At 43.3% G+C, this 13,701-nt stretch overlaps 2 protein-coding genes across 2 annotated transcripts; one reads left to right on the forward strand and one right to left on the reverse strand.

The window, feature by feature from the left end:
- Positions 1-2,432: 2,432 nt before the first annotated feature.
- lypd6 (LY6/PLAUR domain containing 6) lies at positions 2,433-3,654 on the forward strand. The gene is made up of 4 exons (XM_074664824.1): positions 2,433-2,588; positions 2,683-2,781; positions 2,859-2,989; positions 3,066-3,654. The coding sequence occupies exons 1-4, from the start codon at positions 2,471-2,473 to the stop codon at positions 3,228-3,230; spliced, it is 513 nt and encodes a 170-aa protein (XP_074520925.1). The 5' UTR covers positions 2,433-2,470; the 3' UTR covers positions 3,231-3,654.
- Positions 3,655-3,826: 172 nt separating this feature from the next.
- On the reverse strand, positions 3,827-6,984 carry mmadhca (metabolism of cobalamin associated Da). Its single transcript, XM_074664688.1, has 8 exons — positions 6,894-6,984; positions 6,385-6,429; positions 5,753-5,894; positions 5,420-5,637; positions 5,127-5,232; positions 4,929-5,047; positions 4,753-4,839; positions 3,827-4,655 (listed from the first exon to the last, which is right to left on the reverse strand). The coding sequence occupies exons 2-8, from the start codon at positions 6,394-6,396 to the stop codon at positions 4,437-4,439; spliced, it is 903 nt and encodes a 300-aa protein (XP_074520789.1). The 5' UTR covers positions 6,397-6,429; positions 6,894-6,984; the 3' UTR covers positions 3,827-4,436.
- Between the last annotated feature and the right edge of the window lie 6,717 nt (positions 6,985-13,701).

The raw sequence follows: 13,701 nt of genomic DNA on the forward strand, positions 1-13,701 counted from the left end.
CTTAGTCTAAAGGAGGAATCACAGCCTGTAAATGTTGGTCTAGTACTGATGGGGAGTATGACGCTCCTGTGACGCTGCACCATCCTCCCCCTCCTCCCTCAGCTTCACCGAGCCCGAGACCCCTTCTGCTCAGACTTTCATCTCTGGACGAGCTGGATGCGAGTGAGGAGGAAACTGAGCCGGTAAGATCTTTTATAAAGTAGCTGCAAAGTCTCGGTGTGCGGATGCGCTTTTTGGCATGCGCGGTGTGAAATGCGCACTCAGGAGCGCTTATGAAAAAAAAATACAGGTGATAAAAAAAAACTCCAAATTACAAACAATGTCACTTTTCAGAGCGTGATTTATCATATAGAGTGAATAAGAATGTTGTGTTAAAGCTATTTCCTGGAAAATGTGTTTTTTTTTTTTTTTTACATTAAATATGCTAATTAATATCATTTATTATGGCGCGCGCAAGGGGGTCGTCCTATTGAGGGTATAAATTATTCAGGGTGCTTCATTTGATGTATAGCGGCTGATATAGGGTAGGAGGCCCTGATGTAGTGTTATATTTAATATGCAAAGCGATATGTGGGCTTACACATGAAGGCACAGTGTTTGTTTCTGACACTTTTGTTTTAAAAAAGGTTGGAAATAAATGTCTAAGTACATCCAGTGGTGTGGTGTGGCATTTTCATGAGCTACCAAATTCAAAGATGTTAGTCACTGTGACTCAAAAAGCCAAGGCGAGCTCACTCTGAAGAGTTAAACAGCTTAAGACGCAAGAATTCAGCAACACTGACTGTAATTTCTCTGGTGCAGTCATGCATCTCAGACCAAAACACATAAGCAGTGGTATGACAGAAGTTAATCTCCTGCCATATGTGCACGGTCAAAGGAGTGGAGCTGCTGGATGCTGGCTGAACATGAAAGGAAACCATGGTGGTCTAAAATTTTTATCCTGAGTATTTTTTTTTTCATTTGAGAAAGTAAAGAGTTAGCTTTTCTTGGCTATCTTTGTGTTATACATGCTCAAGTCTACCTCCTTGAGGCCCTAAAATGACATATCACCCATTAGAGCTGACTGTTTTTTTCACCATATAGTACGTGGAGCATTCAAGGGTGACCGAATGGGTCATTAACAGCTGCAGGGGCCTCAGGGTGCCTAAACCATTTGTCTGTTCAGCTTTCTGGTCCGTCAGCTCCTACCTTAATGTGTTTCTTGTATTTTACCTTCAGTTGGTATTTTGTTCACAATCTCTTGAGTTCTTCTCTTACATATTTTGACTTGAGCAGATTTTTCTGGTATGAAGAGGTCACAAGGTCAGGAGTCGAGCAGTTTTACAGTTACACACTCAAATCTGCAAATTATACCCCCTGTTGTCAGGGGTGACAACAGGATTTAAAATCGTCTCTCCTCCAGATTCCTTCGCTCCTTCATGGCCTTGTAGCCAGGACTTGAAGGAGCTGGTCGGCGCTGATTGAACCCTGAGTGATATAAACCCTCTCCAACTCCTCTCCACTTGTAACAGGGAGCCATTGTACCTAATCCCTGCAGCCAGTCCAGATTTTACTCAAGGCAAGACCTGGCATCTATCAGACGGCTCAAAGCTGGAGAGCTAATCTCAAGTTTTCCATTCAGGGTCCAGAATGTCATTAGTAGCTATACAGTAGCACCAGCACTCTGAGGAGGTAGGTAAATACAAAGCAATATTCAGCTTCATTTGAGTCTCGTCTCAATTTCCTTTAGAGACAAAATGCATCATGTGTTGTATCGTGCAGCTCTGCACAGTATGGTTATTCAGACGCCTGAAAAAAACATAGATCAGTTATTGGAGCATGCATAACGCAAAGAAAACAAGCATTTACAACCACACAGCCAGCTCAGCGCCTCAGGATAAAACGTAAAGACTCAGAGGACTCAAATTTATGGATGTGAAGTCAGAGCCCAAACCAGGTCATCTGGTCTTTAATCTACTGAGTGATGTCTCAGTGGATCTGAGAGGAGCGTTCTAATTCAGCTGTAACTAAATAAATTCATCATTACGACAAGTTGAAGACAATACACAACCTCAAACATCACAAGACAACAAAAAACATATGGTAGGCAAGGGCTAATGGCTGAATTCCCAGTGGGTCAAAGCAGCTCATAATTGAAACATAACTCATGATTATGTCAGACGTGACAATGATAATAGTTCAAACAGATGTCCCGAGGCCTTTGTCATGCAGTTATTCAAATCTGTTAAAGCGCTGACTAAACTGGTGGGGTTCCTTTTGTGGTTTAGACAAAGAAGAGCTCACAGCACGCCAATCACTTCCTACGACTGATTCTTTCTCTGCGAGAGATGTGTTTTGTTTTTCATTCATCATCTCTACAAGAAAATGTTCGAAAGGTTTTTAATCTGACGTCTACTCCATCGTGATCTCTCCTCTTTCTCAGTGGACGCTACCCGAAGAGAAAAGTGCATGAAGACTCTTAGGAGGAGAGATGGAGGCCTGGCCAGCAGTGGCCTGGATCCTGCTGGTGACCAGCGCGGCTGATTGGCTGAGAATCGTCCACTCACGGGACTTCACGCTGATGGACATCGTCCTGCTGCATCCCTCAAGTAGGAGCGTGATATTTACATCAAAATCATAGAAGCTTATAAAAGTTAAGCCTATTGAAGTGGATTTTTGAGTGTGTCTTTCTGTTTTGTATAGCTACACCTCATCCTGGCGGCTTCAAGTGCTTCACATGTGAAAATGCTGCAGATAACTATGAGTGTAATCGCTGGGCTCCTGACGTCTACTGTCCTAAAGGTGCGTTTTACACATATACTCATTGTCAATGTGATAAATAAATACAAAAGAAACGAATTCCTCTACGTGTCTTCCAGATGCAAAGTACTGCTACACTCTCCATGTGATGGACAAAGATGGAGAAAGTGTGTCTGTCACCAAGAGGTGTGTCTCCTTCAATGACTGTCTGTACACAGGCTGTGCTGAGATCACAGAAAGTGGGAATCAGGTAAAAGAAAAGAAAATATCACACACAACCACATGCTAACAGGATGTTATCTTAACATGTACGTCTCCTCCGTCAGGTGTGCTCATCCTGCTGTGAGGGGAACATCTGTAACCTGTTAGTGCCGAGGAATGAGAGCAGCGCCGTTTTCTCCTCCACTTCTCCTCTGGCTAGCTCCAGCAGAGAGCTTTTACCCACAATGCTTAGCTATTTTATAATAAGTGGCAGCTTTTGGATAAATTAGACACTTTTTATTGAACAGCCCACTGATTCTGCAGCATGTTTACTTCTTCTATTCACACATTTTTTTAAAGTATTTTATAGTAATTTATGTGAAGTGCAAATGCTACTGAGCAGCTGAGGTGGATACCTCTCCCGTGGATGCACTGCAATCTGATTGGCTCACCCAGTATCTGACTGATTATGAGAAAAATCATCGTTTAAAGCATCAGGAGGCTTTTAGTTTGACGTTTTACAAACAGGAAGTGGCATTTTTTTGAAGCGTTAAAGCTAACCAACCAAACCGTTCACAAAAAAGGATAATTTCTTGAGTCTTAATTTGCATACATCCCCCCTGCTGGTATAAAAGTATAATGTTGACTAAATATCAAAAATGTATTTCATGTTTTGTTTATGTATTCATTAATAAAATAAAATGACATTGAGTATTTTTTTTTTTGCTTATTAGATGTTGACCACAAATAATTTTCCCTTTAAGGAAAACCACACACCCATCATCTCTTAAAAGTGATATAACAACACTGTTAGTACATCAAAAATTGACCGAGTAAATGATGCAAGTACACCAAGTAAAATCACACTTTCATTTAGTTTTATTTTTTGGAGACTGAGTTACTGTGTTGAAAATAAACCCCCAAAATAAGACATTTCCTTAAGAACTAAAACTCACAGCTGTAGAAAATACAGCGAATTACAGCTCAGGTTGAAGTGTTTTTATTTGTTCAGCAGTTCTGACGATCACATCTTCGTCTTTGTACTCAAACGCTGTCCAGTTTTTCTTGCTACAGAGAAAAATATACTGTGAATGTTCACACAGAAGTGACGGAGCCTGATGTCAGTCACGTAAAATCACATGGTGGTGTTGAGATCAGGACCTTTTTCACATTAGCTTCCAAAAAACTGCCTGAGATTGTTTGAATGGGTTCCATTTTGGAAAAAAATACATAAAACACTCATTTCTCTCTATCACATTTCACAATCTTTATATGTTTATATTTCTGAGTTCCTCCCTGGATGTAGTGCAGGATCAGCCGTGTGACCTCCCGTCAGTCAGGCACAGAATCAAGGTCAACGTTAGAGTCTCAGTCATGTCTTTGTTACAGTAAGACACCATCGCCTGACAAACTCATGTCGCAACAACCCAAGCATCTTCACACAATAAATAGAGGCCTTGAGTTAGAGTAAGGTTCAGTGGGATATTAAAAAAAAGCTACTCCTCATCGTCAAGTATGTTAGAAAGTCCTTGTAGTCTAGCAATAGCAGCGCTGTGAGTAGGTGCATTGGTAAATACAGTCCCCACAAACAAAGGCGTTCCTCTCAGGATGTGTTGAATGACTGTGCAAGAGCCTGATGCTTCAATGTGGAAACCCAAGTGTCTGAGCTCGTCTTCTGTTTGCAAGGTGGTTTGACTGGATGGGGAGGCGAAGAACTGTAAGGAGAAACAAGATGGTGAAGATGACAATCCTTAGAGAAAGGTTCAGTAGTATTTGATGTAGCAAAGACTTTCTACAAACAGAGGAACTCACAGCAGCTCCCGTTGTCGGGTCAATGAAGTCCGCCCAGTAGCCTGCGGTCCACAGAGCGAAGCACATTTCCTTTGCACCGCTCACAAACTACCGTGAGGAGAAGGCGGAGTCAGCAGCTGTTTCAACATTACATCACATCTTCAAACTTTCAAAACAATCAAATGAAGGGGACTCACTTTGTTTAGCAGCTTGTCTCTGTCCTGCTCTGGTGCCTCCTCACACCGGCTGCTCTTCTGTGTCACCGTCACTACTGTGATTGAAGAAGTGGGTGCTGAAGGGAACAGCAGCTCCAGATCTGCAACAGGCGGAGATTAGTTACTGTCAGCTTTCAATCTGATGACTTGGTGAAGGTTTTACTAAGAGAGGCTCCTAACCTTTTTTCAGGAGCTCAGGGCAGGAGTTTATAGAGCAGTCTGTACTTGTCTGATTAAAATACTGCTCAGCTTTGTGGACTCTTGTGGATATAGGACCAAGTTTCCCCTGGAAGATGAAACAAAACACAACAGGCAGATCAGAAGCCATCGCTGTTGAGCGCATACATGAAACGTGCAAAATGCAATTGCTCATGTGTTAGCATCTTAAGTTAGTAGCTGGGTAGCATGAGATAATGTGCAGTTTGCAGTAGTTAAAGAAACAAGAATCCTGACAGGGTGTGAAAAGAGCTTACTTGAAATTCGTGAACAAACTGCGCGAGTATGAACTGCTGTCTCTCTGCGCTGCTCGGGGCTGTGAGTACATCAGGAACTGTTCTGTGCACTGGCGTCCTTTTCTGGTCCCTCATGCCCTCTAAGTGGCAGTCAAATCCAACGTTGCCAGGTAGCTGGAAGCGCTCATCCTGAGGTCCGAATGGTCCCATGTTCTCATCAGGCCACACTGTCCTCTGACCTGTAGGGATGTGAGGAAGACATCAGAGCTTGTGCATCAATTTGCTGCAAAAATGAACACACTGTTCTGTCTCTAGTGCTTGTTTTGCTAACTCATGACTTGATCCTTTACTCACCTGAATCTGCATGTGAAACAGCAATGTACGGCTCATCTGAGCTTGCAGCAGAAAAAGTTCTGGTTCTGCCCATACGGAGAGCAACTAAAGCTTGATGTCCAGCGGCCTGAGAGAGGACAAACTTGCCCCGACCACACAGCACCTGAAGCAATTCACAGTTATTTGTTAACATCCTGCAGCTAAATGAGTCTAGAGTACTTGAGTTAGCATGCCTGAGGGCAGCTATCCACTGTTGACGTTACAGTCAGACCACCATAACAAACTAAACAAACTAGCTTTGAATCAGCTGATCAGCTTAGGCCTGACCTTTTTTGGAAAACATGCACTTCAAGGGTGTAAACATAAATCAAAGTTGTAGAGCTAACCATTAGTTTAACATTTGAGTGGTTCAACAAAAACAACAACAAAACAGACATGGTGCTAACTAGGAAAAACATGCTAGCTCCATATAACAAATATTTAAAAAAATTACTATTAAGGGTTGTACTACTTTAAAATCCCTAGAATTAGATAATTTAAGCTTCAGTGGCGTGAGAATAAACATGTTATGGAGTTTTTTAGTTGTTTCGTGGTACAAAAAGTGCAGTTTGCTAACTTAGCATTAGGCTAACCAATGAAAAGTTGCTACTCACACTGCTGGACATTGTGCTTCGTCTTTCTTCGCTTTTTTTCTTATCCTGTAGAATGCATAAAACCATCAGTTGCACAAAAAGAAAACAAACCCAATGTAACAACAAAAACAACTATCTATGTAACTTATTTGGTGTAGCTCAGGGTTATTTGACGTCGCTAGCATGATGCAATAACAGCGCTATCTTTCACAGGGCTGAATATAACTCATATCTAGAATAGATCTCAGAGGCAAAAAGACTCGTCGTACATAATAATGTTAAAATCATTAAACAGGCTAAACGTAAACAAAACAGCTAAGCTAAGCAGCTGCTAGCTTCAGCGCTAGCCCGATAAGGTCAGCCGATTCCTTGTGACACTTTCCCTTTTTTTTACTCCTTCTTTCGAGGAAACAACTCAACACAAAACGCTGACAACGTACACAAATACACGTTTATTATTCTTTAGAGGAAAAGTGTACATATATGTTTGATAATACGGTTAGATTAAGAAAAGTACACGCTGTTCTTACCTGTCAACTTTGTGCGTCTGATAACACAACTGGTTTAGCTTAACAGCTACGGGAAGTGACGGGGGACACACTAAACGCGCAGTTGCGTAACCGTTACATCACCAAGCTATTTGCGTATAATGAGGAAATACTGGTTTCAAATTATTACTATTATTTACTTTATTTATTCCACATTTTTTTAAACAAAATATTGTAATCCAGAATTTTTTTTATAGCATTGCAATTTGAACTGATGCAACTGCACGTGCTGCACACAGCCCTTGTAATTATTGTTTTGTACCACAAGATGGCAGCATTTAACCGCACAAAAATTTGCTCCAAAATAATTTCGTTTCTATTAGCTTCTGGTAGCTGTTCCAACAAATATTTGATTTACTTTTCTAACCTTGTTTCATGATCATACTTAACATATTTCTTGTCTTTATCTTTAAAAACAATCTGAATATGAGGTTTCAGGAAAAATAAATCTAATCCTAACCTTCTAAACACCATTTGACATTGCAATAGGTAGAAGTCAGAAGTGTTTAAAGGGAATTTACTGGATATTAAAATGTAGAACTGTACAGTTCCTGCAGAAAATGCTATATTAGTTGTCCTAGGCATTTGGTTGCTCTTTAAAGCTGTCAGAAGCTGGTGGTAAACAACATCTAATTATAAGTTGCTTTGGCAGTCGATTTCTCACTTGCATTAATTAAGAGCCTAATTATCATCCTGAAAAGTTTCACACCAAAATACTCCTGATATTATGCATATAAGTTACCTCAAAGGTGACCTTGTGGGTAAATATGACACCAGGACAAAGAAAGTGTGTTAAAAGCACTTTTACTCAGCTCTAAAAATCAGCTGAACTTACTTCACCTCTCAATTCTGTCCAGGATCAGAAGAATAAGTGTGTTTGAACTGGATATTTCCCAAGTGGGGATCTGTAAAGAAAGGCAACACATGCTCAGCAAAATCCTTCCCTCTAGATCGATAAAGTTAAAAACCAGAAGAGAGGAATCGTCTTCAGTGAGACTGTTATTTGCTGTCAGAAGAAAGGACAAGGACAGCTTGTAAAAAGGAAATTCTGCTGGCGTAGACACATCTCTTGGACACGCTGATTGACACTTTCTCTGAGCTGATGAGATATGTAGTGGGAGTTTACCCAGGGTCCAGTGTGCCTCACTCAGTCACTGACTGTGGGCAGCTGCAGCAACGTGATGTGTGTTTCGTGTGTCTTTGTGTGAGAGTCTGGCTGTCAGTGAGTCTCCCACAGGATCATTTGTAACAGAAACACTGCATCCAACTTAGATGGAGCCCCTGCGGGATGTTACACACACATACACACGTGCACATGCACCCACAAACACATGTATTTTAGAGGCACAAGCATCTGAGGCACCTACTAAATGAGCTCTTCACCTCAGGCTCCCTCTGCAGTGTTGTGTTTATCACTGTGCTGTTTATTCACTACTTTACTGTGAAATGCTGTTAATACATTTATAGACCTCAAAGCTCCACCTGGGTTGCAGGATCTGGTTTTGCGAGCCAGTTAAGACCCTTTTTATTGCCTCTCTATCAGGTCACACCAGATCTTGTCTTGAATCAGCACTTTCTTATCACCAATTCATCCACCGCTGACGACCACGCATCCATCGAGGACATTCTGAGCTACCCGCCTGTGTCAGCACACCATTAACTGTGCTGGCTCCTTAACTAATGGCCCGGTGAGCGCCATTATAGGTTTACTTCCCATTTCCTCAGCAGGTGGAGAGGTTACAGCCATTTCCAACCTCTCTGTTTTTCCATAGCTGCTTGGTTTAAGATCTAGTCTTTGCTTCAAGAATAGAGGCGGATTAAAACACTGCGAGAGGAAGTTTAGACATGTTGATCTCCGCAGAAGACCACAAGCTGTCAGTTCACTGCAAAAAACTGAAACTTTATCAAGTGTTTTGGTCTTATTTGACGCAAAAATAAGCCTAAAAAGACATTTTCTACTTAAATAAGACAAAAGAGATAAAAAGACAGTTTTCCAGACGAACAAGGATGACGCCGTCTCCAAATACTTGAGCTTCAAGTGCAAGGATTTAGTATTCTAATATAGTTCCCCCTCAGGTCTCCAGCACTCAATTATTATTGAGCAGACTGGCCAGGTCATTATTGTCAGGAGCACTTAATCTGTTATATCTCCGCTGTCATCGACTATTCCCTTCTGCGTCACATCTCCCGTGTCAAGGCCTCATCTTTCCGCTTCCTTTGAAACGACTGCAATTTAAAGTTCTCACCCCATAAATGGATTTATCTGACTGGGTTAATCTTTTGCATATCAAACTCAACATGTGCTTTCTTCTCCTGATTGACCCAGCCACAGTGATGCAAAATGCATGAACAGCCCCTCAGAACATGCATAATAATGTGAAATAAGAGCGCGTGCACCGTGCGTCCTCATTAGTGACTGTAAACCTCAGGCTTGCACAGGGGATTTAATTGAACAGTTCAGCACTACCGACAACGCTCCGAGCATTCTGGGATGCATTTCGACAAATAAGCACCAGGTGTGTGGTACATTTTATGATAATATCTCTAGAAAGTTGCGACAAACAGCTGCAGAGATGATTTCTTGTTTAATATTCTTCTTCAGAGGCGAGATTAAAAATTTTCTGCTGCAGAAAGTTTCACCAACTTTTCAGTGAAGCAGGGAAACACCGAGTAGATACTTGCACCTGATGCTCATTTGTCAAGCTCTGCTCCAAAACGCTCTGAGCGATGTCACCGCTCCTGAACTGCACAATTAGGCCTTCCCCAGTTGTGCGCCCTGGGGGCTGCAGTCACTAATGAGGTAGCAGTGTGTGTGTGAATGCTGTTGGACGTGTGTTATTATGTATATATATGGAAGGCCTGGAGGTCTGGCTACACTCGCACCTCTTGACTCGTGTGTGGAGGTAGTTTTCGGTGGATTATTACCTCCTGCCAAATCTCCACCTCCCTGAGATCCCTGATTACTGCTTGCTGGGTTTTTACTCCACTCAGTGACATTGATGTCACACCTGAAATTGCTCCTTTATGCCTAAAAGGGTTCATTAACATTCAAGTAGTCATTATGAGGAAGATAATTACAACTCGCTTTGCATATGAGACAACCCAAGCATGCAGCCTGATCATTTACGCCGTTTTACATATCTTTACATATCATGAATGCTGACAGAGTCACAGAGACGCAAAGTGCTGGGGTCAGGAGGTCAGGTGGAGCCTTTGGTCAAACGAAGGCCTGGATGTTAAAACTGTACTGTGCTTAAGCTCCGCCCCCTACACTCACATAACTTCAACTCTCATGTTACAGAATGTGTGCGTGTGTGTGCATGTGTGTCGCAGCTCATCATTCTTCAACAACCGGAGGTTTGGTGACATTTCTGAAGGCACGTTAAACCTTGCCACTGTCTCACAGCTCTGTCTGTTTGGATTACAGCAGCGGCGTGCGTGGCGCCGACAGGGAAAGCTGTCTGAATGTGTGTAAAAATAACCAACTTCTGTCATGTTTGATGCACGGGGGAATGGAAAATGGACAACATGACTTCAGTTAGCATTAAAAAGGGGCTTATGTTAAACTGTGCGTGTGTATGATGCTCTCCAAAACAGCTTGAATACTAATGAAGAGATTAATCACAGAGGAAGCAGTTATTACAGCCTTTAGATGAATGCACTCAAATATGGAGCGCTTCTTTGACCTTTATATGACCTTTAAGGAGTGAGACTCAGCTGATGTGGTCACTATCTGTTTCTCAAAGGTGCCCGAGCCCCTCGGCGCAGTATCACCGCTGATGTGTGTGTGCAGAGTTAAATGTGATGAACTCTTTGGAGCACCTCCAGCTGTCTGCTAGCATCATGTGTCTTCCTGTTTAACAACGCGGGGCAGCTGCCTTCAGGCGAGTTCACACGTTTAATTGTTCTTGCAGCAGAGGCCTGGTTGGTGTGGTGCTAACTGTGTGAGGATACGGCGCGTTTACGCTCACGTTAGCATCCCTGTATGTACTGTATATGCATCTCGAAGTGTTTTCTGTGTAGGATGGAGAACAACAGAATCAAAGAGACAGCTGACATGACCACATCAATACACATCAGGATCCACGCCGTGACGTGTACGCAACAAGCTGGAACAAGTTCATACATTTCTGTCGGCCATCGGAAATCAAACCGTATCAGAGTCACAGCAACCAGCGCTTTTTCACACCACGACGCCACCCTCCAGATGTGACAAAGACCATGATCCTCTGCTGTTTCATATCTGAACTGAAAGCACAGGTTACAGAGGGCATTAGTCGTCGCCTCAGTCCACACCCACTGTGCTCAGTGTGTCACCAGCCTGAAGATAGGAGAGATTTCCTCATGGATGCAGATAGCTGGAGTCTGGTTTGTTGAGATTTGGAAGAACAAAGAGGGTGTAATCGAACACAGGTTCACCTTGAGTCTCCGTGCTCCTCATACTCCTCCCTGGGCGCCTCCTGCTAACCTCCGCTCTGTAGCATCATTAGATAAAAGCCTTGTGACAAATCAAAGTGTGCACATGTCCTTTCCTCTCTTTCCTCTTTTAATGACTCAGAAACACCCCCTCCCTCGCCACAGTTCACTGGCTCTCTGTGCCTTCCCGGCAGCAGCCGGGGTTACAGTGGCGAGCGCTGAAGCGTGGCCATATTGCGTTTGCTATTACTGGCCCGAGTACAGTGCAGGAAGACAAGGTGAGGGCGCTGACCTGTCTCAATCAGACAAGTCGCACTGACCTAATTTGTCGGGGTATCTCTCATCTGGTCGTGTTACCGTCAGCGAAACCTGTGCAGCGGTGGCGGCGGTTAAATTCCCTGCAGCTGTTTGTCATGACAGGTGGAGGGAAATCTGCGCTTTAAAGCACTAACACTTAGATTTTACTGTAGAAGGAAGCAGGAAGACACTGCGGTAACTACGGTGTATTGAAAGGGACAAAATAGCATGCAATTAAAAAATAAAAACATTAAACAAAATATTTTACTGGTTTTTTTCCAGTCTGATCTTGAAACGTCACCAAAGTATGACACACAATTTGGACTCCAGATTCAAATTATGGACCTGTTTGTGCTTTATTTATCCAAACAAAGGAGAGGTTGACATCATGATTCAGGGATGCTAATGAAAACAGAAAGAGATGCATCTCATATTCTGGTATTGATCGACTGGTCATCCTAAAAGGTCAAAATAATCCATCTGGACCAGGAGTCGCAATGAATGGATTTAGCTCCAGAGGGATTTTAAGCATCCAGGATGGAGAGGACAAGAATTGGATCACGGGAAATATCCAGGAAGGAAATCAAAATAAAGCGAAATACATCCACGATTTCACCAAATCAAGCGACATTTTCTCCACTTCTCCCACTGGATTACGACCATCGATCCACACAGTGCACCTCCAGGTCAAAAATTGGCTGTTTGCCCAATCAATGGCCGCCTTACTGCTATCTACAAGCCAATCAATAAGCCTACCTGCTTCAATCTTTCAACCCAGCATCCTGACTCCACTCAGGAGGAGTCACTTAAACTCTGCTTGTGGTTACACACACGATGGAGTCACGGCGATACCTGCTCCACCAGCAACAATAGAGTCATAACACAAGCATAAGAAAGCATGATGTCAGTTACCACGCTCGCCCCCACTGTGGAGTCGCAGCGCTGCAGCTGGAGCTGGAGCTGGAGCTGGAGCTGGAGGAGGTAAATAGGTTTTGACAGCACATTACAAAGCCCCTCGGCTGGGCGGCGGCATCATGTGTTTAAGAGGATGGGGAAGGACAGTGTGCAGGCTACCATCTTCTGAGCTTCTGAAACTAGGATTTCCTACAGCAACAGGTGAATTCAACTTCTGTTAACGACTTTTTAACAACACAAAAACACATTCGACAGACGCTCGTCCTTCTCCGATTCATTCTGCAGACAACTGCTCCATCAAGGTCGCACCAATCTCCTGCTCAGAGCAAATTAAGTCAACCGTCTGGATGTGCAGGCATGTGTGGAATCTATTATTTCCTGCTCCGAGGAGCCTTGAATGATTGTTAGTGTAAACGCCGTGTTGCACCGCTTCCCCGGCTTTCAATAGAGCCGCTCTGCTCCAACCAGGATTCACACACACACACAAATAAAACCCTGCATTGCTTATTCATTCGAGCAAACACACACACATCTGCAGCAGAAGATGAGGGTCAAGGGCAGGTGGGACCTCAGAGAGACGTTGTTGATGGCCTCTCCAAAACAAGCACAGATGCTCGGGCGCAGAAAGCGGCGCCAGTGAAAGAAAGCTATCAGTACAAGCAGCTGGATCGGATGTGACAAGGTAGTGATGGGATAGAGAGGCCCCCTCCAATATAGAAAGCGCCGCCATCAGCAGTTCTGCGCCTGGAGGTAATGGGCAAATAACACAAATTCGCTTCCTCGCTGATGCACTCGCTACCACACTTTGATTCCTGGGAGAGTGCTTTCCTTTTGTCGCATCACAAAGCTGCAAGGGCTGATGGGAGAGTAAACTTCCGCCTTTGTCTTCCTCATGCACCTGAAACGGCAAAATAGCTCTGATTCACTTTCTAACGCTCCGACGCTTCTTTTTGATTCGCGCTTCACTCAATTACCCAGTGGCGTTCTGGTGACCTTGCACGAGATAGTAATGACCTCGCCGCCCCGCTGAGGTCGATTTTCTTTCACATTTTCCTCCTCTTTCTTCTTCTTTGGCTAGTTTTCAATCACAGCTTGAGCCTGACCTCACGCTGAAGAACAACGGCATGTCCTTAAGTCTCGATTTCAACCGACTTCCTGTGTC

This window comes from Halichoeres trimaculatus, unplaced genomic scaffold, assembly GCF_033239565.1.
Source record: "Halichoeres trimaculatus isolate MK-OKI-2021-1 unplaced genomic scaffold, fHalTri1.1 fHalTri1_scaffold_24, whole genome shotgun sequence".
NCBI lineage: Eukaryota > Metazoa > Chordata > Actinopteri > Labriformes > Labridae > Halichoeres > Halichoeres trimaculatus.

What these genes read in the sequence shown, in the direction of transcription:
- lypd6 (XM_074664824.1), top strand. Translation starts at nt 2,471, where the DNA reads ATGGAGGCCTGGCCAGCAGTGGCCTGGATCCTGCTGGTGACCAGCGCG. An exon ending in TGACGTCTACTGTCCTAAAG is followed by an intron (nt 2,782 to 2,858) that starts GTGCGTTTTACA and finishes CGTGTCTTCCAG; the next exon opens with ATGCAAAGTACTGCTACACT. An exon ending in TCACAGAAAGTGGGAATCAG is followed by an intron (nt 2,990 to 3,065) that starts GTAAAAGAAAAG and finishes CTCCTCCGTCAG; the next exon opens with GTGTGCTCATCCTGCTGTGA.
- mmadhca (XM_074664688.1), bottom strand. An exon ending in CCCTGAGCTCCTGAAAAAAG is followed by an intron (nt 5,048 to 5,126) that starts GTTAGGAGCCTC and finishes CGCCTGTTGCAG; the next exon opens with ATCTGGAGCTGCTGTTCCCT. An exon ending in ACCCGACAACGGGAGCTGCT is followed by an intron (nt 4,656 to 4,752) that starts GTGAGTTCCTCT and finishes TTCTCCTTACAG; the next exon opens with TTCTTCGCCTCCCCATCCAG.